Genomic DNA, 27128 nt, shown 5'->3' on the forward strand with positions numbered 1-27128 from the left:
TGCTCCTCTGGGGGGGGCTCAGTGCCCAGGGGGGTCCGGGGGGGTAGCTGGGAGGGAGGTCGGGGGGCCCTGGGACACGGGCACTGGGGAGACGCAGGCACGGCCGAGGTGGGCCTGGGAGAGGCAGTGCCCAGTGCAAACCTCACCCTGAGGGGCATGGTCGGACCCCCTGGTTAAGGTGCATCTCAAGGGGGGGGCCCCAGAGAGGTTGGGGTGCTGATGGGGGATGGGTCGGAGAACTGGCCAGACGGTGCCCGCTCGGCCTGACCCCAGGGATCTGCCCCGCAGGGGACGTAACACCTGCAGCAGGGGGAGTTCCCAGGGACAGGGCTTAACTGGGCTGAGACCGAGACTGTCACAAGGTGGGGAAACTGAGGCACGGTATGGGCCTGGGCCCCGACCCCAGCCGCCGAATTCCAGACCTAGCCGCCGAAGGATCCCTCCTGGAGGAAGCCAAGGGCCAGACCCTGGGGAAGGAGCCCGTGAGAGAAGCGACCCGGTACCAGGACAGGGCGCCCGAGGGAGAACTGAACCTTGCGGGGTCAGAGGGTGGCTGGTGGCGATGTCCCATCGGGGGGGGGGGCAGCGCTCCTGGCGAGGGGGCTGCGGCGCGTTTACTCCAGGGGCACCGGGAGAGGGGTCTCGACTCGGGGCAAAGGGCACCCGGGACGGGCTCTGAAATCAGCACCAGCGGACGGAGGTGAGTCGTGCTGGCAGGTCCCAGCCGGGCGAGGTCAGCGCCATGTCGAGGTGGAGCTGGGGAGACGTTGGGGTGGCCGTGGGTGTGGGCAGGAGAAGGGGAAAGTGAATCTCTCCCCTGAGACAGGAGCCGGCTTCCTGGGCACGGGCAAGGTCGTGAATTTAGGGATTAACAAGAATGTTTGCTATAAACTGGGGAGGCCTCAGCTGGAAGTAACAGGAGGAGAAGGATCTCGGCGTGTTGGTTGAGCACAGGATGACTCTGAGCCGCCAATGTGATACGGCCGTGAAAAAAGCGAATGCGGTCTTGGGATGCATCAGGCAAGGTCTTTCCAGCAGAGATAAGGAGGTGTCAGTACCGTTGTACGGGGCACTGGTGAGGCCTCATCTGGAATCCTGGGTGCAGTGCTGGGCTCCCATGGTTAAGGAGGATGAATTCAAACTGGAACAGGTTCAGAGACGGGCTACTAGGATGATCCAAGGAATGGAAAACCTGGCTTACGAAAGGAGACTCAAAGAGCTCGGCTTGTTTAGCCGAACCAAAAGAAGGCTGAGGGGGGATATGATGGCTCTCTATGAATATATCAGAGGGATAAATACCAGGGAGGGAGAGGAATCATTTAAGCTCAGTACCAATGTGGACACAAGAACAAATGGGTATAAACTGGACACTAGGAAGTTTAGACTTGAAATCAGATGAAGGTTTCTAACCATCCGAGGAGTGAAGTTCTGGACCAGCCTTCCAAGGGGAGCAGTGGGGGCAAAAGACATATCTGGCTTCCAGACTGAGCTGGATAAGTTTATGGAGGGGATGGTATGATGGGATAGCCTAATTTTGGCAATTAATTTTGGCAATTGATCTTTGATTGTCAGCAGGTAAATATGCCCAGTGGTCTGTGATGGGATGTTAGATGGGATGGGATCTGAGTTACTACAGAGTATTCTTTCCTGGGTGCTGGCGGGTGAGTCTTGCCCACATGCTCAGGGTTTAGCCGATCGCCATATTTGGGGTCGGGAAGGAATTCTCCTCCAGGGCAGATTGGCAGAGGCCCTGGAGATTTTTCGCCTTCCTCTGCAGCATGGGGGACGGGTCACTTGCTGGAGGATTCTCTGCTCCTGTCCCTGTGTTGGAAATGTGGGGTCCGACCCAGCTGGGCCTCAGCGTACCACCCCCAGACCAACGGGCTGGTGGAGAGGTTCAACGGGACGCTAAAGATGATGCTAAAAACATTCATGCACCAGCACCCACAGGACTGGGACAAGTATTTACCTCACCTGCTGTTTGCGTACAGGGAGGTACCCCAGGAATCTACTGGGTTCTCGCCTTTCGAACTGTTGTATGGGCCCCTGGACCTGCTGAGAGACGAATGGGAGGGGAAGGCCACTCCCGATGGAGAGTTGGTGGTGGAGTATGTCCTGACCTTCCGGGAAAGACTTACCGAGCTCATGGGCCTGGCCAGGGAGAATCTGGCCCGAGCCCAGAGGAAGCAGAAGGTCTGGTACGACCGCACGGCGCAGGCCTGCGCCTTCGCCACCGGGGACCAAGTGATGGTTCTCATCCCCATGAGGAAAAACAAACTCCAGGCTGCCTGGGAAGGGCCCTTCAAGGTTGTCAAGCAACTAAATGAGGTAAACTATGTGGTGGAGCTGTCGAACCGGGCGCACCACTGCCGGGTGTACCATGTGAATATGATGAAGCCATATTATGACCGGGGGAATATGGTGTTGGCCGTGTGTGGACACTGGGAGGAGCCGGGGGATGACCCTCTAGTGGATCTATTCCCAGGGACAAAGGCTGGTTCCCCCCTGGAGGCGATTCCCCTCTCTGATCAGCTGACCCCGGCCCAGCAGGCTGAGATCAGAGGGGTACTGCTCCTATACCGACAGCTGTTTTCCAACCAGCCTGGGTGCACTAATTTGACCGTCCACCGGGTAGAGACTGGGGCACACCCCCCGATACGCTGCTCCCCTTTTCGGGTTACCGGGAAGACTGCCCAGGACCTGGAAAGGGAGGTCAGGACCATGCTGGCCTTGGGGGTGATCCAGCCATCTGCCAGCCCCTGGGCCTCCCCAGTGGTGCTGGTCCCCAAGAAGGACGGGTCGATCCGGTTCTGCGTGGACTATCGAAAGCTCAATGCCATCACTGTATCTGATGCCTACCCCATGCCAAGGCCTGACGAGCTCCTGGACAAGCTGGGAGGCGCTCGGTACCTCACCACCATGGATCTTACAAAGGGCTACTGGCAAGTGCCGCTGGACGCAGATGCCAGGCTGAAATCGGCCTTCATCACCCCCCTGGGGCTCTATGAGTTTCTGACCCTGCCCTTCGGCCTCAAGGGAGCGCCGGCCACCTTCCAGCGCCTGGTGGATCAGCTACTGAGGGGGATGGAGAGTTTCGCTGTGGCGTATATTGACGACATCTGCGTCTTCAGCCAGACCTGGGAGGACCACGTGTTCCAGGTTAGACGAGTGCTGGACCGACTCCGGGAGGCTAGGTTAACCGTCAAGGCTGAGAAGTGCAAGGTGGGGATGGCTGAAGTATCTTACCTGGGCCATCGGGTGGGGAGCGGCTGCCTAAAGCCGGAACCGGCCAAGGTGGAGGTGATCAGAGACTGGCCCGCTCCCCAGACCAAAAAGCAGGTCCAGGCCTTTATTGGGATGGCGGGGTACTATCGGAGGTTCGTGCCCCACTTTAGTGCCATAGCCGCCCCCATCACTGAGCTGTGCAAGAAGGGGAAGCCAGACAAGGTGGTCTGGACTGAGCAGTGCCAGGAGGCTCTCCAGGCGCTGAAGGAGGCTCTGCTCGGTGGCCCAGTTCTGGCAAACCCAAACTTTGACAAGCCCTTTATGGTGTTCACCGACGCCTCAGACACGGGGCTGGGGGCGGTGTTGATGCAGGAGGATGAAAAGGGGGAGAGACACCCCATCGTGTACCTGAGCAAGAAGTTGCTCCCCCGGGAGCAGAGCTACGCGGCCATTGAGAAGGAATGCCTGGCCATGGTGTGGGCCCTGAAGAAACTGGAGCCCTATCTCTTTGGGCGCCACTTCACCGTGTGCACCGACCACTCTCCCCTGACCTGGCTGCACCAGATGAAAGGAGCCAACGCCAAACTGCTGAGGTGGAGCCTGCTCCTGCAGGACTATGACATGGACGTGGTCCACGTGAAGGGAAGCGCCAACCTGATAGCGGACGCGCTGTCCCGGAGAGGGGGCCCCGAACTTCCCCGGGTCACTGGGCAGAGTGACCCCGCTCAGTTCAGTCTCGGAGGGGGGAGAGGGGTGATGGAGCAGGGGCTGTCTGTGTGCTTGGTAGGTGAGAGCCAGGTCTGCAGCTGCAACATGAGCCTGGCCTGGGGGAGGGGAGGTCTCACCTCTGGCTGGGGCTAGACAAAGGGAAGGGGGAAGTGGAATCAGTCTTCGGTTTGGGAGCTGGGGGGTGGGTTTCAGGGGATCCTAGGCTGGGATCCAAGCACCCTGAACCCCCAGAAAGGCCAGATTGAGGGGTCCTGGCTCTGCACACAAGCTGGGCTGTATCCTGTGTTCCTGTTGTGCAATAAACCTTCTGTGTTACTGGCTGGCTGAGAGTCACTGTGAGTTCAGGAAGTGGGGTGCAGGGCCGGACACCCCACACTCTGTGACGGGGGGGGGTGACTCAGAGAGAGGGGAGGAGAGGGGTTCGGGGTTCGGGAGGTGGGGGGGACACGAAGGGTTAACGGTGGCGCCGGGGGGGGCACTGGGGGGAAGTGACTCCAGACAAACAGCCCAGGGCTGGGAGCTCAGGTCAGACCACATCCGCCCTGCAGCCGGGAGAGAAACACCCCCCAGCCAGCCCCACAGTGACACCAGGGCCTCCTCCGCCCCACGGCACCCCCGCCCCACGGCACCCCCTGCTGAGCCCCTGCCCCACGGCACCCCCTGCTGAGCCCCTGCCCTGCCCCACGGCACCCCCTGCTGAGCCTCTGCCCTGCCCCACAGCACCCCCTGCTGAGCCCCTGCCCCGCCCCACGGCACCCCCTGCTGAGCCCCTGCCCTGCCCCACAGCACCCCCTGCTGAGCCCCTGCCCCGCCCCACGGCACCCCTGCCCCACAGCGCCCCCAGCAGAGCCCCTGCCCAGCCCCACGGCACCCCTGCTGAGCCCCGCCCCACGGCACCCCTGCTGAGCCCCTGCCCCACGGCACCCCCTGCGGAGCCCCTGCCCGGCCCCACCGTGCCACCAGGGCCGCCCCCGCCCCACGGCACCCCCTGCCGAGCCCCGGCCCCGCCCCCCCGTGACCCCAGGGCCGCCTCCGCCCCACGGCACCCCCGGCTGAGCCCCCGCCCCACGGCACCCCCTGCTGAGCCCCTGCCCTGCCCCACGGCACCCCCACCCCACAGCGCCCCTGCTGAGCCCCTGCCCCGCCCCACGGCACCCCCTGCTGAGCCCCCGCCCCACGGCACCCCCTGCTGAGCCCCTGCCCCGCCCCACGGCTCCCCCTGCTGAGCCCCTGCCCTGCCCCACGGCACCCCTGCTGAGCCCCTGCCCCACGGCACCCCTGCTGAGCCCCTGCCCTGCCCCACGGCACCCCACCCCACAGCGCCCCTGCTGAGCCCCTGCCCCGCCCCACGGCACCCCTGCTGAGCCCCGCCCCACGGCACCACGGCACCCCGCCCCACGGCACCCCTGCTGAGCCCCTGCCCCGCCCCACGGCACCCCTGCTGAGCCCCTGCCCTGCCCCATGGCACCCCGCCCCACAGCGCCCCTGCTGAGCCCCTGCCCCGCCCCACGGCACCCTGCTGAGCCCCCGCCCCACGGCACCCCCTGCTGAGCCCCCGCCCCACGGCACCCCCCCCCCACAGCGCCCCCTGCTCAGCCCCTGCCCTGCCCCACGGCACCCCGCCCTACAGCACCCCTGCTGAGCCCCTGCCCTGCCCCATGGCACCCCGCCCCACGGCACCCCCTGCTGAGCCCCCGCCCCACGGCACCCCCGCCCCACAGCGCCCCCTGCTGAGCCCTTGCCTCACGGCACCCCCGCCCCACAGCGCCCCCTGCTGAGCCCCTGCCCTGCCCCACGGCACCCACTGCTGAGCCCCTGCCCCACAGCACCCTCTGCGGAGCCCCTGCCCTGCCCCACAGCACCCCCGCCCCACAGCGCCCCCTGCTGAGCCCCTGCCCTGCCCCACGGCACCCACTGCTGAGCCCCTGCCTCACGGCACCCCCCCCCCCAGGACCCCCGGCTGCGCCCCTGCCCTGCCCCACGGCACCCCCTGCTGAGAGCCCGCTCCCTGCGGCAGGACACCCTCTCAGTGCCCCATGATGAGCTCCCTGCCCCACGGCAACCCCTGCAGCGCCCCCTAGAGGCCCAGTCCACACTGAACGCTGGGGATGTCCCCTGGGCTGCCCCAGTGAGCCATGGCCCCATGGCGGAGAAGGGGGCGGTGAAAGAGGGGAAGGAAATGAGTGAACAGTACGTGACCCACCCCCACGCGGGACCCAGAGAAGTGATGGCGCCGGACCCTGAACTGCGACCGCTGCTCGTAGCTCTGCTCACGCTGAACCTCCTGCGAGGTACCCGGGGTGCACTGGCAGGGGCTGCGGGTCGGGAGTGAGGGGCACCGGCAGAGCTGGGGGGGGCACGGGCTGCGGGTCGGGAGTGAGGGGCACCGGCAGAGCTGGGGGGGGCAGGGCTGGGCTGGCAGGGGCTGCGGGTCGGGAGTGAGGGGCACTGGCAGAGCTGGGGGGGGCAAGGCATGGCTGGCAGGGGCTGCGGGTCGGGAGTGAGGGGCACCGGCAGAGCTGGGGAGGGGCAGGGCTGGGCTAGCAGGGGCTGCGGGTCGGGAGTGAGGGGCACTGGCAGGGCTGGGGAGGGGCAGGGCTGGACTGGCAGGGGCTGCGGGTCGGGAGTGAGGGGCACCGGCAGAGCTGGGGGGGGCAGGGCTGGACTGGCAGGGGCTGCGGGTCGGGAGTGAGGGGCACCGGCAGAGCTGCGGGGGGCAGGGGGGCGCTAGAAGGGGCTGCGGGGCGGGCGTGCGGGGCACCGGCAGCGCGGGGGGGGGCAGGGCGGGGCTGGCAGGGGCTGCGGGTCGGGAGTGAGGGGCACCGGCAGAGCTGGGGGGGAGCCCAGGGCTGGGCTGGCAGGGGCTGTGGGTCAGGAGTGAGGGGCACCGGCGGAGCTGGCAGGGGCTGCGGGTCAGGAGTGAGGGGCACCAGCAGAGCTCCAGGGGGCAGGGCTGGGCTGGCAGGGGCTGCAGGTCGGGAGTGAGGGGCACCGGCAGTGCTGGGGCGGGGCAGGGCTGGGCTGGCAGGGGCTGCAGGTCGGGAGTGAGGGGCACCGGCAGGGCTGGGCTGGCAGGGGCTGCAGGTCGGGAGTGAGGGGCACCAGCAGGGCTGGGCTGGCAGGGGCTGCAGGTCGGGAGTGAGGGGCACCGGCAGGGCTGGGGAGGGGCAGGGCTGGACTGGCAGGGGCTGCGGGTCGGGAGTGAGGGGCACCGGCAGGGCTGGGCTAGCAGGGGCTGCAGGTCGGGAGTGAGGGGCACCGGCGGAGCTGCGGGGGGGGGCAGGCCCCTGAGCGGTTGCTCTCACCCCTGGTCCCTGTTTCCTGTTTTTGTTCCCGTTTCTCGCTGTGACACTCGGGGGCTTTTTTTCCCTGGTGTTTTCCGGGTTTTCTGTATAAATCCCCCCCCCCCCGCAGGGACTCCACGTGCTCCCGTTTCCCCTCCCCCCACCAGGGGCGCTGTGCCCCCCCCTTATTTCTCTTCTGCCGCAGCCTGGCAGCTTGCTGGGGGTGGGGAGCTCTGATCCAGTGACCCCAGCTCCATCCTCCCTGTCCCCCCACCGCCCGCAGTGCCCCAGCGCTGCGAGCTTCCCCAGCAGTGCCCTGCCACTCTGCACCCCCAACCCCCAGGGCCGGCCCCCTCCCAGGCCTTCAGCATCGAGACCCACAACGCCACCATCTTCGAGGGCGACGCCGACGCGCAGTTCGGGTACCGGGTCGTCCAGATGCGCTCGAACGACTCGTCCTGGTGAGACCCCGGCCTGGGGGAGCGGGGGCTAGTGGTTAGAGCGGGGGGGGGCAGGACTCCTGGGTTCTCTCCTGGCTCTGGGAGGAGTGGGGCTGGTGGTTAGAGCGGGGGTGGGGCCAGCACTCCTGGGTTCTCTCCTGGCTCTGGGAGGGCAGTGGGGGCTGGTGGTTAGAGCAGGGGGGGCGGGGCGCCAGGACTCCTGGGTTCTCTCCTGGCTCTGGGAGGAGTGGGGCTGGTGGTTAGAGCAGCTGGGAGGGGGGGGGGGTTAGAGCAGGGGGGGGGGGGCTGGGAGCCAGGACTGGGGGCTGGGAGCCAGGACTCCTGGGTTCTCTCCCGGCTCTGGGAGGCTGGTGGGTGAGAGCAGGGGCTGGGAGCCAGGACTCCTGGGTTCTGTCCCCAGCTCTGGGAGGGCAGTGGGGCTGGTGGGTTAGAGCAGGGGGCTGGGAGCCAGGACTCCTGGGTTCTCTCCCAGCTCTGGGAGGAGTGGGGCTGGTGGTTAGAGCAGGGGCTGGGCGCCAGGACTCCTGGGTTCTCTCCCAGCTCTGGGAGGGGAGTGGGGGCTGGTGGGTGAGAGCGGGGGGGCTGGGAGCCAGGACTCCTGGGTTCTCTCCCCGGCTCTGGGAGGGGAGTGGGGACTGGTGGGTTAGAGCAGGGGGGCTGGGAGCCAGGACTCCTGGGTTCTCTCCCGGCTCTGGGAGGGGAGTGGGGGCTGGTGGGTCAGAGCAAGGGGGCTGGGAGCCAGGACTCCTGGATTCTCTCCCGGCTCTGGGAGGGGGTGGGGCCAGAGTACCCCCCCAGTCCTGTCTGTACCCCTCTCTCCCCAGGCTGGTGGTCAGCGCCCCCCTGGCGGGGAACGGGACGGGGGCCCTGTATCGCTGCTCCTACCATGCGGGGGCCTGTCAGCCCGTCCCCCTGCCCGGTAAGTGAGGGGCGCACGGTGGGGTCTCTGCCCCCCATGGCTCGGGGTGTGTGGGAGGGGCAGGGGGTACACGGGATATTGGGGATGCCTGGCGGGGGGGGGCGGGATCTCTCTCTCACGCTCTCTCTGTCCCCCCCAGACACCCCCCCGGTCTCCCTGGGGCTGGCGCTCGCCTCCGACGAGATCTCCGGCTCCCGAGTTGTTGTGAGTCACCCCCGGACCCCGACACAGGGCGGGGCGGGGCGGGCCCGGGGAGGGGGCATCTGCCATGGGGGGCCAGGAGGCCAAAGAGAGATGGGGCGGGGCCAAGCGAGGTGGGGAGGGGCAGGTGGGATCAGGAGACGGGGGCTGTGGGGGTGCAGGGGAGGGTGCTGTGGGGTGCAGGGGAGGAGCTGTGGGGCAGGGTGCTGTGGGGTGCAGGGGAGGAGCTGTGGGGAGGGGTGCTGTGGGGTGCAGGGGAGGGAGCTGTGGGGGGCGGGATGCAGGAGTGGGGGAGCCCCCCCGGTGACCCCCTTTCCCCCCCAGGCCTGCGGCCCCCGGCTCCAGCAGCGGGGTGAGGAGATCGTGCATCTGCAGGGGCTCTGCTACGTGTGGGGTTGGGAGCGCCCCAGGTCCTGCACCCGGCCAGCCAAGGTGGGGCAGAGCTGGGGCGCAGCTGGAGTGGGGTGGGGGCTGAGCTGGGTGAGTTGGAGAACTGAGGGGGTGATGGTGGCTGGGGCGGGTCTGTGGGGGTGCTGGGCGGGGGTGATGCTGGCCGGGGGCGGGTCTGTGGGGGGGTGCTGGGCGGGGGGGTGATGCAGGCTGGGGGCAGGTCTGTGGGGGTGCTGGGCGGGGTGATGCAGGCTGGGGGCGGGTCTGTGGGGTGCTGGGCGGGGTGGATCTATGTCGGGGAGATGGGCGGGGCGGCGGGTCTGTGTGGGGTGATGCTGGCTGGGGTGGATCTGTGGGGTGCTGGGTGGGGGTGATGCAGGCTGGGGGCAGGTCTGTGGCGGGGTGCTGGGCGGGGGTGGATCTGTGTCGGGGAGATGGGCGGGGCGGCGGGTCTGTGTGGGGGTGATGCTGGCCGGGGGGGCTGATCTCTCTCCCCCCCCAGAGTGCATTTCGGGGGTGGACGTGGCTATTTTATACGACGACTCGCACAGCATCCAGCCCGAGGACTTCACGCTCATGAAGCGATTCATCGGGGAGCTGCTCCGTGCCCTGGCGAGGCCCCGCGTCCAGGTGGGGGCCCATCCGGCCGGCTGTCCCTGCGCGGTGTGTCCGTCCGGCTGTCCCTGCTGTGTGTCTATCCGTCTGTCCGTCCGGCTGTCCCTGCGCGGTGTGACCGTCCGTCTGTCCGTCCGTCTGTCCCTGCTGTGCATCTGGCTGTCCCTACTCTGTGTGTCCGGCTGTCTGGCCGTCCGGCTGTCCCTGCACGGTATGTCCGTCCGTCCGGCTGTCTCTGTGCGGTGTGACCATCCGTCTGTCCATCCGGCTGTCCCTGCACAGTGTTTCCAGCCGGCTGGCCGACTGTTCCTGCACGGTGTGTCCATCCATCCGGCTGTCCCTGCGCGGTGTGACCGGAGTCCTGTGTGTTGTCCATCTGGCTGTGTGTGTGTGCTGTCTGTCCGCGGTGTGTCCGGCTGTCCCTGCGCGGTGTGACCGTCCGTCTGTCCGTCCGGATGTCCCTTCACGGTGTGTCCGTCCGTCTGTCCGTCCGGATGTCCCTGCACGGTGTGTCCATCCGGCTGTCTGTGCTGTGTGTCCGGCTGTCCGTGCTGTGTGTCCGGCTGTCCCTGCACGGTGTGTCTGTCCATCTGTCCCTGCTGCGTGTCTGTCCGTGCCTACATGGTGTGTCCGTCCGGCTGTGCCCATGTGGGGGCAGGGCAGCCGGTGACAATCTGCTCTTTTAAACAATCTCACCCCCGACTCCTTTCATTCCCCCCCTGCCCCGGGGGCTTCACGCCCCCTCCCCTCCCCCCCCAGATCGCCGTGGTCCAGTTCTCCTCCGACATCAACCACGTTTTCACCTTTGCCGACTACGCCGCCAAGGGCCTGGAGGCCGTGGAGCGGGACCTGATGCTCTTCTCCCATCTGAAGGGCAACACCCGCACCCCCTCGGCCATCCTCTTCGCGGTGTGAGTACCCCGCGGGGGCGGGAGGGGGCAGCTGGCCCCCCGGCCCCCCCCGCTGACCCTGCCCGCTCCCCCCGCAGGGAACAAACCTTCGCCCCCAAGAACGGCGCCCGGCCCAACGCCAAGAAGCTGCTGATCGTCCTGACCGACGGGCAGTCCACGGAGGACAGCGCAATCTTCCGCAAGGCCATCGGGGCGGCCAGCGCGGCGGGGCTGGTCCGCTACGCCATCGGGGTACGGCGGGGGAGCCGGCCGGCGGCTGGGGAGTCCCTGCCCTGCCCTGCCCTCGGGGTTATAGGGTCTGGGGGCTCCTTGAAGGTTTGGGGTCCCAGGAGGATCTGGAATCTGCTCCGTGGCGCTGCAGGTTCCCTAAAGGTTCTGGACCAGAAATGAGGCGCCTGGGAGATTCCCGAAGAGTCCCGGGAGGGATGTCTGGGATTCTGGATTGGGGTCTGGATAGGCCGAGGCAGAGCTCGGCGCGGGGTCGGGGGGCTGGAAGTCTTCTGGAGGGTTGTTCTGGTGGATGAGGCGGTTCAGGGAGGGGGGATGAAATGGATCTGGAAGGACATGTTGGTATCTGAGGGGTTCTGGGGATTTGTGGGAGGTTCTGGATGGTTCTGGAGGAGGCTGGGGTGGTTCTGGGTGTGGGTCTGTGGGTCCTAGGAGGTTCCAGTTGGTTCTGGAGCATGGTGGGGGGCTCTGGAGAACGCTGGGGGTTTCCATGTTAGTGTGAAGGGCCTGTGGGTTTCCGGGGGTCTGGAGCCCATTCCTGGAGGTCTCTCACCCCCTCCCCCGGTTGCAGGTGGGCCAGGCGTTCTCCACGGCCGAGGCACACCAGGAGCTGCTCACCATCGCCTCGCGGGCTGAGAACGTCTTACAGGTCGGGAGCTTCTCTGCCCTCAGCACCATCCAGGAGCAGCTTCGCGAGAAGATCTTTGCTATCGAAGGTGCGGGGACCACGGATCCTCCTCCAGCCCGGACGCCTGGGTCCCATTCCCTGTTCCGGTGTCTGGGAGTGCTGGGTGGGGGGAGTGCCCCTACCCGGATGCCTGGGTCCCATTCCCCATCCCGGTGTCTGGGAGTGTTGGGGGTGGGGAGTGCCCCTACCCGGATGCCTGGGTCCCATTCCCCGTCCCGGTGTCTGGGAGTGCTGGGGGGGGGAGTGCCCCTACCTGGACGCCTGGGTCCCATTCCCTGTCCCGGTGTCTGGGAGTGCTGGGCTGGGGGGCACCCCTACCCAGATGCCTGGGTCCCATTGCCTGTCCCGGTGTCTGGGAGTGCTGGGTGGAGGGAGTGCCCCTACCCGGACGCCTGGGTCCCATTCCCCGTCCTGGTGTCTGGGAGTGCTGGGTGGGGGGAGCGCCCCTACCCGGACGCCTGGGTCCCATTCCCTGTCCCGGTGTCTGGGAGTGCTGGGTGGGGGGAGTGCCTCTACCCGGATGCCTGGGTCCCATTCCTTGTTCCAGTGTCTGGGAGTGCTGGGCGGGGGAAGCACCCCTACCTGGACGCCTGGGTCCCATTCCCTGTCCCGGTGTCTGGGAGTGCTGGGTGGGGGGAGCACCCCTACCCAGACGCCTGGGTCCCATGCCCCACCTGGGTCTCACCCCCTCTTTTCCTGCCCCCAGGGACGGCCCAGGTTTCCAACGCCAGCTCGTTCCAGCGGGAGCTGTCGCAAGGCGGATTCAGCGCCGTGCTCACCCCGGTGGGTAGAACCCCCCCCCCGTGCACCCTGGGGGGCCGGCCCGGCCCATGGGCTCGAGCTCCAGCGGGGGGGGAGGGGCAGAGAGCCCCCCCCGGGGGCTGTAGTCGGACCATGCGTAACACACGGTCCCACCACAAGGGGGCGCCAGCCACCCGGCTGTGAACAGGGCGATTCTCGCGGTGTGTCATTACCATTAATTGGTCTGTTCACCCTCCTGTTTCTAAGGCTAGTAACGGATTGTGGTTCCTCCTCACTCCGCACCGTCCGTGCTAGGACGGGCCTCACCGGCAGTCGCAGGTCAGGGGTAACACTAACCCCGTCGCTACCCGCCCGGCTCGCGGGGCCGGTGAACCCGGTGATGGGAGACGAAGGTCCCGGCCCCAGCGTGAGGCGTGGAGCCGGGTTTCTCCTGCCTGGGGAGACGGTCCTGCTAACCTGGGCTGGGCCGACTTCCTTTATAGCTTTTATTCCCCAGAGCTCGCGGCCAGACGCCCTGTCGTGCCAGTCGCTCTCTCTAGGCTCCCCCAATGTCCATGTGCCGAGTCTTCGGCCTCACGCTCCGTCCGTGATCATTGCGAGGGCCCGTGTGTCTCTCCGGCCTCCGCTGGACACGTCCCTGCCGACCTCACCCCTCGGCTCCTCTTGCATTGGGGCGGCCGATCGCCACCTCGTTCCGTTCCCTGTCACGGAGCGTCCAGCCGTGGGACCATCTGGAGAACGTCGCCACCAGGCTGGAGAGCAGATGCCCGAGTGTCTCAGGCTGTGGCTGTGGATAGGGACAGCTCAGGGAGACGTTTCCTGGTGCAGGGGCGCGCTCCATTCCCGTTCGCTCGTGGCGATGAATCTACTTTTCCTCCTCCTCCTCCTCCATCTCCATTGCTGGTGGTTTGCAACCCAGTCGCCCGTTCTGCACCATCCCCTGCTCATCTCTCTGTGGATCCACCCGAGGGAACCACCTCGTCCAGCCACGAGCTTTTTCCACCCCGTGTTCTTGTGCCGTCAACTTCCCCTCCAGCGCCAGAAATCGGCGTCGCCTGCCCAACCCCCTACAGCAAATCGGTTTTGCCCTGCGAATCTGACCTCCCTTTTCCTAGAGGGTCTCCGACAACCCCCTGCCGAGCGCCCGTCACCGCCAACGCGAGAGCCTCTGGTTCCGATCCGCCGCGTCTCCTGGGCGCCCGGCTTTGCTCACGGCTCAGCGTTTCTCCTCCTTCCCCGCACCCCTCGGCGCGGTTTGCAGAGTCGTCTGCACCCTGGGGCTCTGCTCATGAGTCTGCGGTGATGGGCCAGTCGTCGGGGGGCGGGTGGGGTTAGTGTGGGGAGGGTTAGGTAATAGTCACAGACTCACAGACTCTCAGGGTTGGCAGGGACCTCAGGAGGTATCTAGTCCAACCCCCTGCTCAAAGCAGGACCAACCCCAACTAAATCATCCCAGCCAGGGCTTTGTCAAGCCGGGCCTTAAAAACCTCTAAGGAAGGTGATTCCACCCCCCCCCCCCAGGTGCTCCAGCCCCCTAATCATTTTGTTGCCCTCCGCTGGACTCTCTCCAATTTCTCCACATCCTTCTTGTAGTGTGGGGCCCAAAACTGGACACAGTACTCCAGATGAGGCCTCACCAGTGCCGATAGAGGGGAATGATCACGTCCCTCGATCTGCTGGAAATGCCCCTACTTATACAACCCAAAATGCCATTAGCCTTCTTGGCAACGAGGGCACACTGTTGACTCATATTCAGCTTTTCGTCCACCGTAACCCCTAGGTCCTTTTCTGCAGAACTGCTGCCCAGCCATTCGGTCCCTAGTCTGTAGCAGTGCATGGGATTCTTCCGTCCTAAGTGCAGGACTCTGCACTTGTCCTTGTTGAACCTCCTCAGGTTTCTTTTGGCCCAATCCTCTAACTTGTCTAGGTCCCTCTGTATCCTATCCCTCCCCTCCAGCGTATCTACCACTCCTCCCAGTTTAGTGTCATCTGCAAACCGGCAGCGGGTGAAGGCCAGTGATGAAGTAGCCAGCAATGAATAATTATTTTGGCTCATTAATAGCCTGAATAGTTCCCCTCATTAATCGTTATTTTAGCTTATTCATACGCCGAAGGCTTCACCTCGTTCATAGTCATGTGGGCTCGTTAACGCTGGGCTGAGGGGGGTGAATTGGTGGGTTACTGGCAGCAGGGTGGGGGATGGGCTAGGACGCCTGGGTCCCTCACTGCCCTCTCTCTGTCTCTCTTCTTCTGCCCCTAGGAGGCCGTTGTGGTGGGGGCGGTGGGGGCCTACGACTGGGCGGGGGGGCTGGAGGAGTGGTCGGGAGACCCCCCCCTCGCGGCCTTCATCAATGAGTCCTCCCTGGGGCAGGAGGCCAAGGACTCGTACCTGGGTGAGTGCCCCCCCTGTGTCCCCCCCACCCCTCCCCCACCTGCCCCCTCCCCCCGGCCCCCCATGCTAACGCCCTCCCCCCGCAGGCTATGCCCTGGCCCTGGCCCGCCGGGGGGGCCGCGTCCTGTACGTGGCCGGAGCCCCCCGGTTTGGGCACGTCGGGCGCGTCGGAGTCTTCCAGCGCCGCGGGGGGCGGGTCGGAGACAGTGTCCTGGGGGAGCAGGTGAGAATCGCGTCCCGGCCCCGTCCATCTGTCCCCCCCGTCCGTCTGTCCCCCACTGCCCCGTCTGTCTGTCCCCACCCGTCTGTCCCCCCACCCGTCTGCCCCCCTGCTGCCCTGTCCATCCCCCCTGTCTGTCCCCCTGCTGCCCCGTCCGTCTGTCCCCCTCATCTGTCCCCCCGCTGCCCCGTCCGTCTGTCCCCCCACTGCCCCGTCCGTCTGTCCCCCCGTCTGTCCCCGCTGCCCCGTCCGTCTGTCCACTTGTACCCCCACCTGTTTGTCTGTGCCCCTGCATCCGGCTGCCCCCGCTGCCCTGTCTGTCCGTCCCCCTCCCCTCCTTCAGTTTGTCCCTCTCCTCACCCCTCTGCCCATCCATAACCCCTTCCCCGACCCCTCTGTCCAGGCCCCTGAGCCTCCCGCCCCATTCCTCCCTCCGGCCCTGCCCCAGCCCCTCATCTCCCCTCTGTCCAGCCCCCGAGCCTCCCGCCCCATCCTCCTCCGGCCCTGCCCCAGCCCCTCATCTCCCATCTGTCCAGCCCCGAGCCTCCTGCCCCCATCCTCCTCTCTGGCCCTGCCCCAGCCCCTCATCTCCCCCGTCTGTCCAGCCCTCAGCACCTGGCACCGTCCGTCCGTCTGCCCTGCCCCCAGCCCTCATCTCCCGTCTGTCCAGCCGAGCCTCCCACCCCCATCCCTCCCTCCGGCCCTGCCCCAGCCCCTCATCGCCCCCTGTCCAGCCCCGAGCCTCCTGCCCCCATCCTCCTCTGGCCCTGCCCCAGCCCCTCATCTCCCTGTCTGTCCAGCCCCGAGCCTCCTGCCCCATCCTCCTCCGGCCCTGCCCCCAGCCCCTCATCTCCCCCCCCTCTGTCCAGCCCCTCAGCACCCGGCACCGTCCGTCCGTCTGTCTGTCTCTCCCCCAGGTGGGCTCCTCCTTCGGGGCCGAGCTCTGCACCCTGGACCTGGACGGCGACGGCGACACAGACCTGGTTCTGATCGGGGCCCCCGGCCACCAGAACCGCAGCCGGGGCGGCCTGGTCCGGGTCTGCGCCCTGCGGGGCGGGGTGAGCCCGGGGCCATGGGGTGCGGCTGGGGGCGAGCAGAGGGATTGGGAGGGGGATGGGTAGAGAGGAGGGGACCAGGCTGGGGGCTGGGAGCCGGGGGCTGGGGGTGGGGCGGGGCACCGGGCTGGGGGAGACGGGGGTTGGGGGTGGGGCAGGGGACTGGGCTGGGGGAGACAAGGGCTGGGGTGGGGCGGGGGACCGGGCTGGGGAGATGGGGGCTGGGGTGGGGCAGAGGACGGGGCTGGGGGACGGGGCTGGGGGTGGGGTGGGGCGGGGATCAGGCTGGGGGAGACGGGGTGCTGGGGGTGGGGCGGGGGGACCGGGCCGGGGGGAGCCGGGGCTGGGCTCTGATCTGGCCTCTCTCTGCCCTAGGGCTCCCTGAGCTGCACCCAGACGCTGTGGGGGTCCCCGGGGGACGGGCTGGGCCGGTTCGGGGCAGCGCTGGGGCCCCTGGGGGACGTGAACGGGGACGGAGCAGGAGACGTGGCCATCGGGGCCCCCATGGAGGACAAGGGCCGGGGGGCCCTTTACATCTTCCTGGGGCAGCCGGGGAGACTGGCCCTGAGAGACCCCCACAGCCAGGTGAGACCCCTGGGGGCTGCGGGTCGGGAGTGAGGGGCACCGATGGAGCTGGGGGGGCAGGGCTGGGCTGGCAGGGGCTGCGGGTCGGGAGTGAGGGGCACCGGCAGAGCTGGGCGGGCAGGGGCTGCGGGTCGGGAGTGAGGGGAACCGGCAGCGCTGGGGGGGCAGGGCTGGGCTGGCAGCGGCAGCGGGTCGGGAGTGAGGGGCACCAGCAGAGCTGTGGGGGGCAGGGCTGGGCTGGCAGGGGCTGCGGGTCGGGAGTGAGGGGCACCGGCAGGGCTGGGCTGGCAGGGGCTGCGGGTCGGGAGTGAGGGGCACCGGCAGGGCTGGGGGGGCAGGGCTGGGCTGGCAGGGGCTGCGGGTCGGGAGTGAGGGGCACGGTCCCATCTCTCTCTCCCCCCTCCCCCCAGCGTATCTCCGCCCAGTCTCTTTCTTCCACCCTCCGGTTTTTCGGTCAGTCCGTCCAGGGGCGGCTGGATCTCAGCGGGGACGGACTCACGGACGTGGCCGTCGGGGCCCTGGGCCGGGCCGTGCTGCTCAGGTAGGGCAGAGGGCAGTGGAGGGCACTGCTGCAGGGAAGCTCGCAGCGCTGGGGAAATGGGGGGGGAATTGGGGTTGCTGCTGGGGGCGCGTCCGTCTGTCCCGCTCTCTCACTGGCCGCGCGTCTCCCGGCAGGTCCCGTCCGGTGATCGGCGTCTCCTGCTCCCTGGCGCCGGATCCGACCCAGATCCCCCTGGACGATGCCGGCTGCACAGGGGGGGCGAGTGGGGGGGCCGGGCAGGTCGCCCTGACCCTGTGCTTCAACCTCAGCCAGATCAGCCTGGGGGGGCCAGGTGAGACCCCCCCCCGCTCGTCCCCTGCGCCCTCGGCCGGTCCCTCGTCCCGGCTCCACCTGTTCATTTCGTTCCCTCGCTCTCCGCAGCCGCCCTCCGCGCCCGCGTCTCCTTCCTGCTCCAGGTGGATGCTGGGAAATCAAACCCGCGGCTGGCGCTGCACGATGGGACCTCGCGGCTCGTGGAGACCATGCGGGTCGGCTCCGGCCCAGCCTGCACCACCAAAGCCCTGCACGTCCTGGTAGGGCCCCGCTCCCAGCCCCCGGGGCACTGCTGGGGGGAAGCTCGCAGCACCACGTGGGGGAGTCCCTGGCTGGGGCACTGCTGGGGGGAAGCTCGCAGCGCCGGGCGGGGAGTCCCTGGCTGGGGGCACTGCTGTGGGGAAGCTCACAGCACTGGGCGGGGAGTCCCTGGCTGGGGCACTGCTGGGGGGAAGCTCGCAGCGCCGGGTGGGGAGTCCCTGGCTGGGGCACTGCTGGGGGGAAGCTCACAGCACCACGTGGGGGAGTCCCTGGCTGGGGCACTGCTGTGGGGAAGCTCGCAGCACCAGGCGGGGAGTCCTTGGCTGGGGCACTGCTGTGGGGAAGCTCGCAGCGCCGGGCGGGGAGTCCCTGGCTGGGGCACTGCTGGGGGGAAGCTCACAGCACCAGGCGGGGAGTCCCTGGCTGGGGCACTGCTGTGGGGAAGCTCGCAGCGCCGGGCGGGGAGTCCCTGGCTTGGGCACTGCTGTGGGGAAGCTCGCAGCACCACGTGGGGGAGTCTCTGGCTGGGGCACTGCTGTGGGGAAGCTCACAGCACCAGGCGGGGAGTCCCTGGCTGGGGCACTGCTGTGGGGAAGCTCACAGCACTGGGCGGGGAGTCTCCAGCTGGGGCACTGCTGTGGGGAAGCTCACAGCACTTACCCCTCCCCCCAGCCCTGCCTGGAGGATTTCCTGACGCCGGTGGAGCTGCAGGTGAATTTCTCGGTCCAAGGGGAGCCGATCCCGGGCACGCAGGGTCTGACCCCCCTGCTGCTCCCCAACACCAACACCACCACCCACATACAGGTACCCCCCTCCCCCAGCCTGCCGCCCGGACGCCTGGGTCCCTTCCCCTCCCCCAGCCTGCTGCCCAGATGCCTGGGTCCCTTCCCTTCCCTCATCATGCTGCCCAGATGCCTGGGTCCCTTCCCTTCCCTCATCATGCTGCCCAGATGCCTCGGTCCTTTCCCCCTCCCCCAGCATGCACCCGGACGCCTGGGTCCCTTCCCCTCCCACTCCCTGGGCACTGACCTGGACACCTGGGTCCCAGTCCCAGCGGGTGGAGCCCCAGGGTGAGTGACCCGGACGCCTGGGTCCCGTCCGGCTCCTCTGGGATCTCTTGGCCTCGCAGGTTCCCTTTGAGAAGAGCTGTGGGCCGGACGAGGTGTGCGTGGCCGACCTGCGCGTCTCCTTCAACTTCTCGGGGTGAGTGACCCCCCTGCCAGCACCCTGCCCCCCACTGCGCCCCCCACTGTGCCCTGCCCCCCACTGCGCCCCTCACTGTGCCCCCCACTGCGCCCCCCACTGCGCCCTGCCCCCCACTGCGCCCCCCACTGCGCCCCCCATTGCGCCCTGCCCCCCACTGCGCCCCCCACTGGACCAGGCCGGGCTGGACGCAGTTTGTGCTTTCCAGGTCCCCAGGTCTCAGACTGAGACTCCATTTCCCGCTCAACCTGACGGTGCAGCTGGAGAACGCGGGCGAAATGGCTTATGGGCCGGTGCTGACGATCCAGTACCCCCCAGGGCTGTCCTTCCGGGGGGGCTCCGTCCTGCAGGTCTCGGGGGGCTGCGGGTCGGGAGTGAGGGGCACCGGCAGAGCTCGGGGGGCAGGGCTGGGCTGGCAGGGGCTGCGGGTCGGGAGTGAGGGGCACCGGCAGAGCTCGGGGGGCAGGGCTGGGCTGGCAGGGGCTGCGGGTCGGGAGTGAGGGGCACCGGCAGCGCGGGGGAGGGCAGGGCTGGGCTAGCAGGGGCTGCGGGTCGGGAGTGAGGGGCACCGGCAGAGCTGGGGAGGCAGGGCTGGCCGGGGCTGCGGGTCGGGCGTGCGGGCCACCGGCAGAGCGGGGGGAGGGGGCAGGGCAGGGCTTGCAGGGGCTGCGGGTCGGGGGTGAGGGGCACCGGCAGAGCTGGTGGGGGCAGGGCTGGCCTGGCAGGGGCTGCGGGTCGGAAGTGAGGGGCACCAGCAGGGCCGGGCTGGCAGAGGCTGTGGGTCGGGAGTGAGGGGCACCAGCACGGCTGGGGGGCAGGGCTGCGGGTCGGGAGTGAGGGGCACCGGCAGGGCAGGGGGGGGAGGGGCTGCGGGTGGGGAGTGAGGGGCGCCGGCAGAGCTGGGGCAGGGCTGGGCTGGCAGGGGCTGCGGGTCGGGAGTGAGGGGCACCGGCAGAGCTGGGGGGGCAGGGGCTGCGGGTCGGGAGTGAGGGGCACCGGCAAGGCTGGGCTGGCAGGGGCTGCGGGTCGGGAGTGAGGGGCACCGGCAGAGCTGGGGGGGCAGGGGCTGCGGGTTGGGAGTGAGGGGCTCTGTCACTAACTAGGCCTTGTTCTCCCACATCCCCAGTCCCACTGGCCGGTCTCTCTGGTTTGCGACGTTCCCGGTGCTCCTGGGCGTCTGTCCGTCCTCAACAGCTCCTGCCAGCTCAGCCCCCCGGCCCTGCGGGGCAGAACGAAGGTAACGGGGGGGAGGGTCTGTGCCCTGAGCGCGCCCAGTCTCAGCACCCCGTGTCCGCGCCCTGCGCCGAGTCTCACCCTTCTCTGGTCTCCTCCTGCAGGTTTTCCTCCGTCTCTCTTTCCACGTCTCCTCTGTCACCGGCTGGGGGGACGACCCGGCCTCCTTCACGCTCCGAGCTGCCTGGTGCGTTCCTGGCTGGGGGGAGCAAGGGAAGGGACCCCACAGCGCGTCTGGGGGGCAGACAGGAAAGCCAAGGCAAAGGGATGTCCCCACACGCACCCTTCCACCCTCCATCTCCCCTGCCATCCATCCCTCCCTCCATCTCCCCTGCCATCCATCCCTCCATCCATCCATCCATCCATCCATCTCCCCTGCCATCCATCCATCCATCCCTCCTGCCATCCATCCATCCATCCATCCATCCATCCATCCATCTCCCCTGCCATCCATCCATCTCCCCTGCCATCCATCCCATCCATCCATCCATCTCCCCTGCCATCCATCCATCCATCCATCCATCCATCTCCCCTGCCATCCATCCATCACCCCTGCCATCCATCCATCCATCCATCCATCCATCCATCCATCCATCCATCTCGCCTGCCATCCATCCATCCATCCATCCATCCATCCATCCATCTCGCCTGCCATCCATCCATCCATCCATCCATCCATCCATCCATCTCCCCTGCCATCCATCCATCCATCCATCCATCCATCCATCCATCCATCCATCCATCCATCCATCTCCCCTGCCATCCATCCATCCATCCATCCATCCATCTCCCCTGCCATCCATCCATCCATCCATCCCTCCATCTCCCCTGCCATCCATCCATCCCTCCATCTCCCCTGCCATCCGTCCATCCATCCCTCCATCTCCCCTGCCATCCATCCATCCATCCATCCATCCATCTCCCCTGCCATCCATCCATCCATCCATCCATCCATCCATCCATCCATCTCCCCTGCCATCCATCCATCCATCCATCCATCCCTCCATCTCCCCTGCCATCTATCCATCTCCCCTGCCATCCCTCCATCCACGCATCCATCCATCCATCTCCCCTGCCATCCATCCATCCACGCATCCATCCATCCATCTCCCCTGCCATCCATCCATCCATCCATCCATCCCTCCATCTCCCCTGCCATCCATCCATCCATCCATCTCCCCTGCCATCCATCCATCCATCCATCTCCCCTGCCATCCATCCATCTATCCATGCATCCATCCATCCATCTCCCCTGCCATCCATCCATCCATCCATCCATCTCCCCTGCCATCCATCCATCCATCCATCCATCCATCCATCCATCTCCCCTGCCATCCATCCATCCATCCATCTCCCCTGCCATCCATCCATCTATCCACGCATCCATCCATCCATCTCCCCTGCCATCCATCCATCCGTCACCCCTGCCATCCATCCATCTCCCCTGCCATCCATCCGTCCATCCATCCATCCATCCATCCATCTCCCCTGCCATCCATCCATCCATCCATCCATCCATCCATCCATCCGTCACCCCTGCCATCCATCCATCCCTCCATCTCCCCTGCCATCCATCCGTCCATCCATCCATCCATCCATCTCCCCTGCCATCCATCCATCCATCCATCCATCTCCCCTGCCATCCATCCACCCATCCATCCATCTCCCCTGCCATCCATCCATCCATCTCCCCTGCCATCCATCCATCCATCCATCCCCAACCCACGTCCATCCGTCCTTTGTGCGACGCGGGTGCCTGGTCAGCCCACGCTGGGAGTGCCAAGGGCAGGGCAGGCTGCAGCAGGGGGAGCAGCTCCTCCCAAGGCTGGTGGGTAACACTGAAGTGAAACCCCCAACCCGTTACGCCCTGTGCTCCCTGCTCCCCCCCCCCCCCCCCGGTTATTGAGAAGCTGAAAAAAGCCACCTCCCCCGCCCCCCGCCCCTTTCCTGCATTGCAGTTCTCTGGCTCCCAGCCAGCACCAGGTCCAGTGCAGGGAGAAGTTACCTAAAAACTCTGCTCACGCTACAAAATGTCCTTCCCACCCCAAAGGGCCGCCACGTTGCCAGGTCAATGTCAGTTTGGCTGTTACCCAACATCCCGCGCTGCCGGCCAGTCCTCAGCGTCCAGCACTAACGGTTTGTTAGAAAGGGAGCCCGGGCAGAGCGACGTGAAATGGTGAAGCCCCCAGAGACATTCAGCGATTTCCGAGTCCAGAGATCAGGTCGTGAGCAGCGCTGGGGAGGTCGCTGGCTAGAAAGTCCCTCTGGAGTCACCCCCGGCTGGGCTGGGCCAGGCCGTCCCTGCTCAGAGCTTCGCTGGCAGAGCGGTGACCCCGGAGCTGGGCAGCAGGACTGGAGAAGCCACAGCTGCATTTTTCTCTCCTTTGCCATGTGGCTTGTCCGTCCTGTGTCCCAAACACGAGCTCGCAGCACGTGGGCCCGGAGAAGCCGTGCAGCCCCCTGTGCACAGGCCTGGCCCTGCGTGTGCTGCTGGGGGACAGGTGCATCCCCCGGCCTCTCGCCGCGGCTCCATGGTACAGCTGACGCCCCTTGATGGGCCATGGAGCAGCCAGGCCGTGCTGCTGCCAGTCAGTCGGGGGTGTCACCAGACACACAGCACAGGGTTGGAAATAGAACTACCCCCCAGAATCACGTAACCATGGTGTTACACAACCCTAGAGAAAACAAGCACCATATGCCTGTGTCCTCCATTTTTGCCGACACCAGACATGGCATCTCTGGGCAGATTCCTCGCAGTGATACAATCCTGATAATCACACGAGACGTCTCTGACGTGTTCCAGACGGCGTCACACGCCAGCCCCACCTCCGTCCTCCAACACACGCCCGTCCGTCCCTCCTGTATCCCCCCATCCCTCCATCCACCAACACACGCCCGTCCATCCGTCCTGTATCCCCCCATCCCTCCGTCCTCCAACACACGTCCGTCCGTCCGTCCGTCCTCTATCTCCCATCCCCCCATCCCTCCATCCCTTCCTCCGTCCTCCAACACACGCCCGTCCGTCCCTCCTGTATCCCCCCATCCCTCCCTCCGTCCTCCAACACACGCCCGTCCATCCGTCCTGTATCCCCCCATCCCTCCATCCACCAACACACGTCCGTCCATCCTCTATCTCCCATCCCTCCATCCCTCCCTCCGTCCTCCAACACACGCCCGTCCGTCCGTCCTCTATCTCCCATCCTCCATCCACCAACACACGTCCGTGCTCATCTCTATCTCCTATCCCCATCCCTCCCTCCGTCCTCCAACACACGCCCGTCCGTCCGTCCTCTATCTCCCATCCCCCATCCCTCCATCCCTTCCTCCGTCCTCCAACACACGCCTGTCCATCCGTCTTCTATCCTCCATCCCTCCATCCACCAACACACGTCCGTCCGTCCTCTATCTCCCATCCCCCATCCCTCCATCCCTTCCTCCGTCCTCCAACACACGCCCGTCCATCCGTCCTCTATCTCCCATCCCCCCATCCACCAACACACGTCCGTCCGTCCTCTATCTCCCATCCTCTCATCCTCCATCCTCCAACACGCCCGTCCATCCGTCCTGTATCCCCCCATCCCTCCATCCTCCAACACACGCCCGTCCGTCCTCTATCTCCCATCCCCCCATCCCTCCCTCCGTCCTCCAACACACGCCCGTCCATCCGTCCTCTATCTCCCATCCCCCCATCCACCAACACACGCCCGTCCGTCCATCCTCTATCTCCCATCCCCCCATCCCACCCTCCGTCCACCAACACACGCCCGTCCATCCGTCCGCTATCGCCCCATCCCACCATCCACCAACACACGTCCGTCCGTCTCTCTATCTCCCATCCCTCCATCCTCCTCCTCTGCCTCCAACACACGCCCGCCCATCCGCTCCTGTATCCCCATCCTCCATCCACCAACACACGCCTGTCCGTCCATCCTCTATCTCCCATCCCTCCAACCCTCCCTCCATCCTCCAACACACGCCCGTCCGTCCGTCCTCTATCTCCCCATCCCTCCATCCACCAACACACGTCCGTCCATCCTCTATCTCCCATCCCTCCATCCCTCCCTCCGTCCTCCAACACACGCCCGTCCATCCTTCCTCTATCCCCCCATCCCTCCATCCACCAACACACGCCCGTCCGTCCGTCCTCTATCTCCCCTCCCCGCCTCCCTCCCTCCGTCCTCCAACACCCTCCAATACACGCCCGTCCATCCGTCCTCTATCCCCCATCCCTCCATCCACCAACACACGTCCGTCCATCCTCTATCTCCATCCCCATCCTCCTTCCACCAACACACGCCCGTCCGTCCTTCCTCTATCTCCCATCCCCCCATCCACCAACACACGCCCGTCCGTCCTTCCTCTATCCCCCCATCCCTCCACCCCTCCATCCTCACCCACCTCTGCCTCTGCTCCCCTTTCCCTCTCGGCACACAGATGTTTGCCAGCTGTGGGGGGAGGCCCCTGGCCCAGACGGGGCGGGACTGTGTGGGGGTGGGGGGCAGGTCCCGCCGTGGGCCTGAGCTGATCATTTCCCCTCTTTCCCCTGCAGTCAGAACGAGAACGGGACCCTGGCGGACAACGCAGCCACGCGGGAGCTGCCGGTTCTGCGCCCGGTCGGGGTCGTCGTGACGGGGTACCCCCTCCCCCCCCGATTTCCCCGCATCCCCTCCCCCGCTCCTCAGGCCCCTTCCATGGGGGGCTGGGGTCCGCACAGACACTGACGCCCCCACGTCTCCCCCAGGTTGGAGTCGAGCACCTACGTCAGCGTCTCGGCGGAGCTGCCGGAGCGCCGAGCCATCGCCCACCGCTACCAGGTGCCAGAGCCGGCTGAGAGCGGGCGCGCTCGGTGCAGCGATTAGCTACGTACACCGAGGTCCCATCTGTCGTCCCCTCCTTTAACGCCGTCCCTCTTCCCCCCCCCAGGTGCAGAATCTGGGGCCCCCCGCTGTGCCCGTCGCTGTGACCTTTGAACTCCCCATCCGGGTCGAACTCGGCTTCCTCTGGGACGTGTCTGTGAACCTCAGCGGTGGGGTGAGTGGGACGGAGGGGAGTGGGGTCTGGGGGGTTGGGAGCCAGGACTCCTGGGTTCTCTCCTTGAATAACCTTCTCCATTCCCTGGCAGGGACAGGAGTTCACATGCACCCCGCCCCTGACGCTCCGAATGGGGCCTGCAGCGCAGACCCCAAACGAACCAGTGACAGTAAGATCAGGGCTGAGATGCAGCCACTTCTGGGGCCGGGCACACGGGGACCCCTTGCGCAGTGCTGGGACGCGGCCCCTCTGGGCTGGGGGTGGGGGCTGGGCACACGGGGACCCCTCGCCCGGTGCTGGGACGCAGCCCCTCTGGGGTGAGGTGGGGGGGCTGGGCACACGGGGACCCCTTGCCCGGCACTGGGACCCGGCCCCTCTGGAGTGGGGGGGGCACACGGGGACCCCTCGCCTGGCACTGGGCCAGGCCCCTCTGGGGTGGGGGGGCACACGGGGACCCCTCACCTGGCACTGGGACCTGGCCCCTCTGGGGTGGGGGTGGGGGCTGGGCACACGGGGACCCCTCGCCCGGCCCTGGGACCCGGCCCCTCTGGGGTGGGGCTGGGCACACGGGACCCCGCGCCCGGCACTGGGACCCGGCCTCTGGGGTGGGGCTGGGCACACGGGGACCCTTGCCCGGCACTGGGACGCGGCCTCTGGGGCGGGGCTGGGCACGGCGCTGGGACGCAGCCTCTGGGGTGAGGGTGGGGCTGGGCACACGGGACCTCGCCGGCGCTGGGCCAGGCCCCTCTGGGGTGGGGGCTGGGCACACGGGGACCCCTCGCCCGGCGCTGGGATGCGTCCCCTCTGGGGTGGGGGCTGGGCACACGGGGACCCCTCGCCCGGCGCTGGGATGCGTCCCCTCTGGGGTGGGGGCTGGGCACACGGGGACCCCTCGCCCGGCGCTGGGATGCGTCCCCTCTGGGGAGGAGCGGCTGTTTCACGGCGCTTTGGGACAGGCGGTGGAGTCTGACTCTGGCTCCCTCTGCTCCCAGCGTGGGTGTCTAGGGGCGTCTGTCTGCACCCGGGTCCAGTGTCAGGTGGCGTCTCTGGCCAGTGGAGAATCCCGCAGATTTAACTTCTCGGGGGACCTGTACAGGCCGGAGGATGGCGCTAAGGTACGGCCGGGGGGGGCGCCCGCTGCTGGAGCGATGGGGCCGTGGTGCCCCCGCTGTACCCACTCCTTACCCCCCTCTCTGTCCGTCCGGCCTCCAGCTGGACGCCCGCAGGCTCCGGCTCCGCAGCGAAGCGGCTGTCAGCATCGACGAGAGCAAATACTTCCAGATCCAGCCAGAGGAATTCCAGTATAGCCAGGTACCGGGACCCCGGACGCCTGGGTTCTCCCCTGGCTCTGGGAGGGGAGCGGGGGCTGGTGGTTAGAGCAGGGGGGAGCCAGGACTCCTGGGTTCTCTCCCCGGCTCTGGGAGGGGAGCGGGGGCTGGTGGTTAGAGCAGGGGGGAGCCAGGACTCCTGGGTTCTCTCCCCTAACCACGTCTCTCCTCAGATCACCACGGAGGTGGAGTTAATTTCCCGTTTCAACCCGGTCCCGGTGATTATCGGCAGCTCCATTGGGGGCGTCCTGCTTCTGGCCGTGATGGTCGGGCTCCTGTATAAGGTGCGTGTCCCCTGCCCAGCTCTTTGGCTGGCCGGACACCGGCCTGTCCGTCCATCCATCCGTCTAACACCCCTCCCCCCTCTTCTCTTCCCCAGTTCGGCTTCTTCAAGCGGAATCGGCCCATGACTGTGGAGGAGACCCCAGGAGGGGAGACTGTGTCTGGGGGTCCGCAGGGAAACGAGGCCCCACCAGAGCCCCCCACCGCGCAGGCAGCCACTGACCCTGAGGGGGTGTCATGACACTGCGGTGGTGGTGGGGGGCTGGGAACCAGGGTTCCTGGGAAGGGAGTGGGGTCTAGTGGTTAGAGCA

General features: G+C 67.1%; 1 protein-coding gene across 1 annotated transcript; it reads left to right on the forward strand.

Annotated features, from left to right (window-relative positions):
* Positions 1-383: 383 nt before the first annotated feature.
* ITGAL (integrin subunit alpha L) lies at positions 384-27128 on the forward strand. The gene is made up of 32 exons (XM_039536127.1): positions 384-700; positions 3132-3222; positions 6026-6245; positions 7582-7699; positions 8524-8618; positions 8758-8826; positions 9195-9251; positions 9712-9839; positions 10584-10735; positions 10813-10966; positions 11535-11679; positions 12358-12434; positions 14674-14806; positions 14892-15028; positions 15943-16083; positions 16456-16665; positions 17076-17206; positions 17341-17498; positions 17588-17739; positions 18413-18544; positions 18870-18943; positions 19152-19293; positions 20070-20180; positions 20281-20363; positions 24726-24809; positions 24918-24990; positions 25100-25207; positions 25299-25376; positions 26200-26322; positions 26420-26518; positions 26709-26819; positions 26915-27128. The coding sequence occupies exons 1-32, from the start codon at positions 384-386 to the stop codon at positions 27056-27058; spliced, it is 4047 nt and encodes a 1348-aa protein (XP_039392061.1). The 3' UTR covers positions 27059-27128.

Source organism: Mauremys reevesii, linkage group 4, assembly GCF_016161935.1.
Source record: "Mauremys reevesii isolate NIE-2019 linkage group 4, ASM1616193v1, whole genome shotgun sequence".
Taxonomy (NCBI): Eukaryota; Metazoa; Chordata; order Testudines; family Geoemydidae; genus Mauremys; species Mauremys reevesii.

Bases quoted from the DNA above. Each gene is read 5' to 3' on its own strand.
- ITGAL (XM_039536127.1), top strand. From the start codon at position 384: ATGGGCCTGGGCCCCGACCCCAGCCGCCGAATTCCAGACCTAGCCGCC. The intron at 9,840-10,583 runs GTGGGGGCCCAT...CTCCCCCCCCAG, and splicing joins TGGCGAGGCCCCGCGTCCAG to ATCGCCGTGGTCCAGTTCTC. The intron at 10,967-11,534 runs GTACGGCGGGGG...CCCCGGTTGCAG, and splicing joins TGGTCCGCTACGCCATCGGG to GTGGGCCAGGCGTTCTCCAC.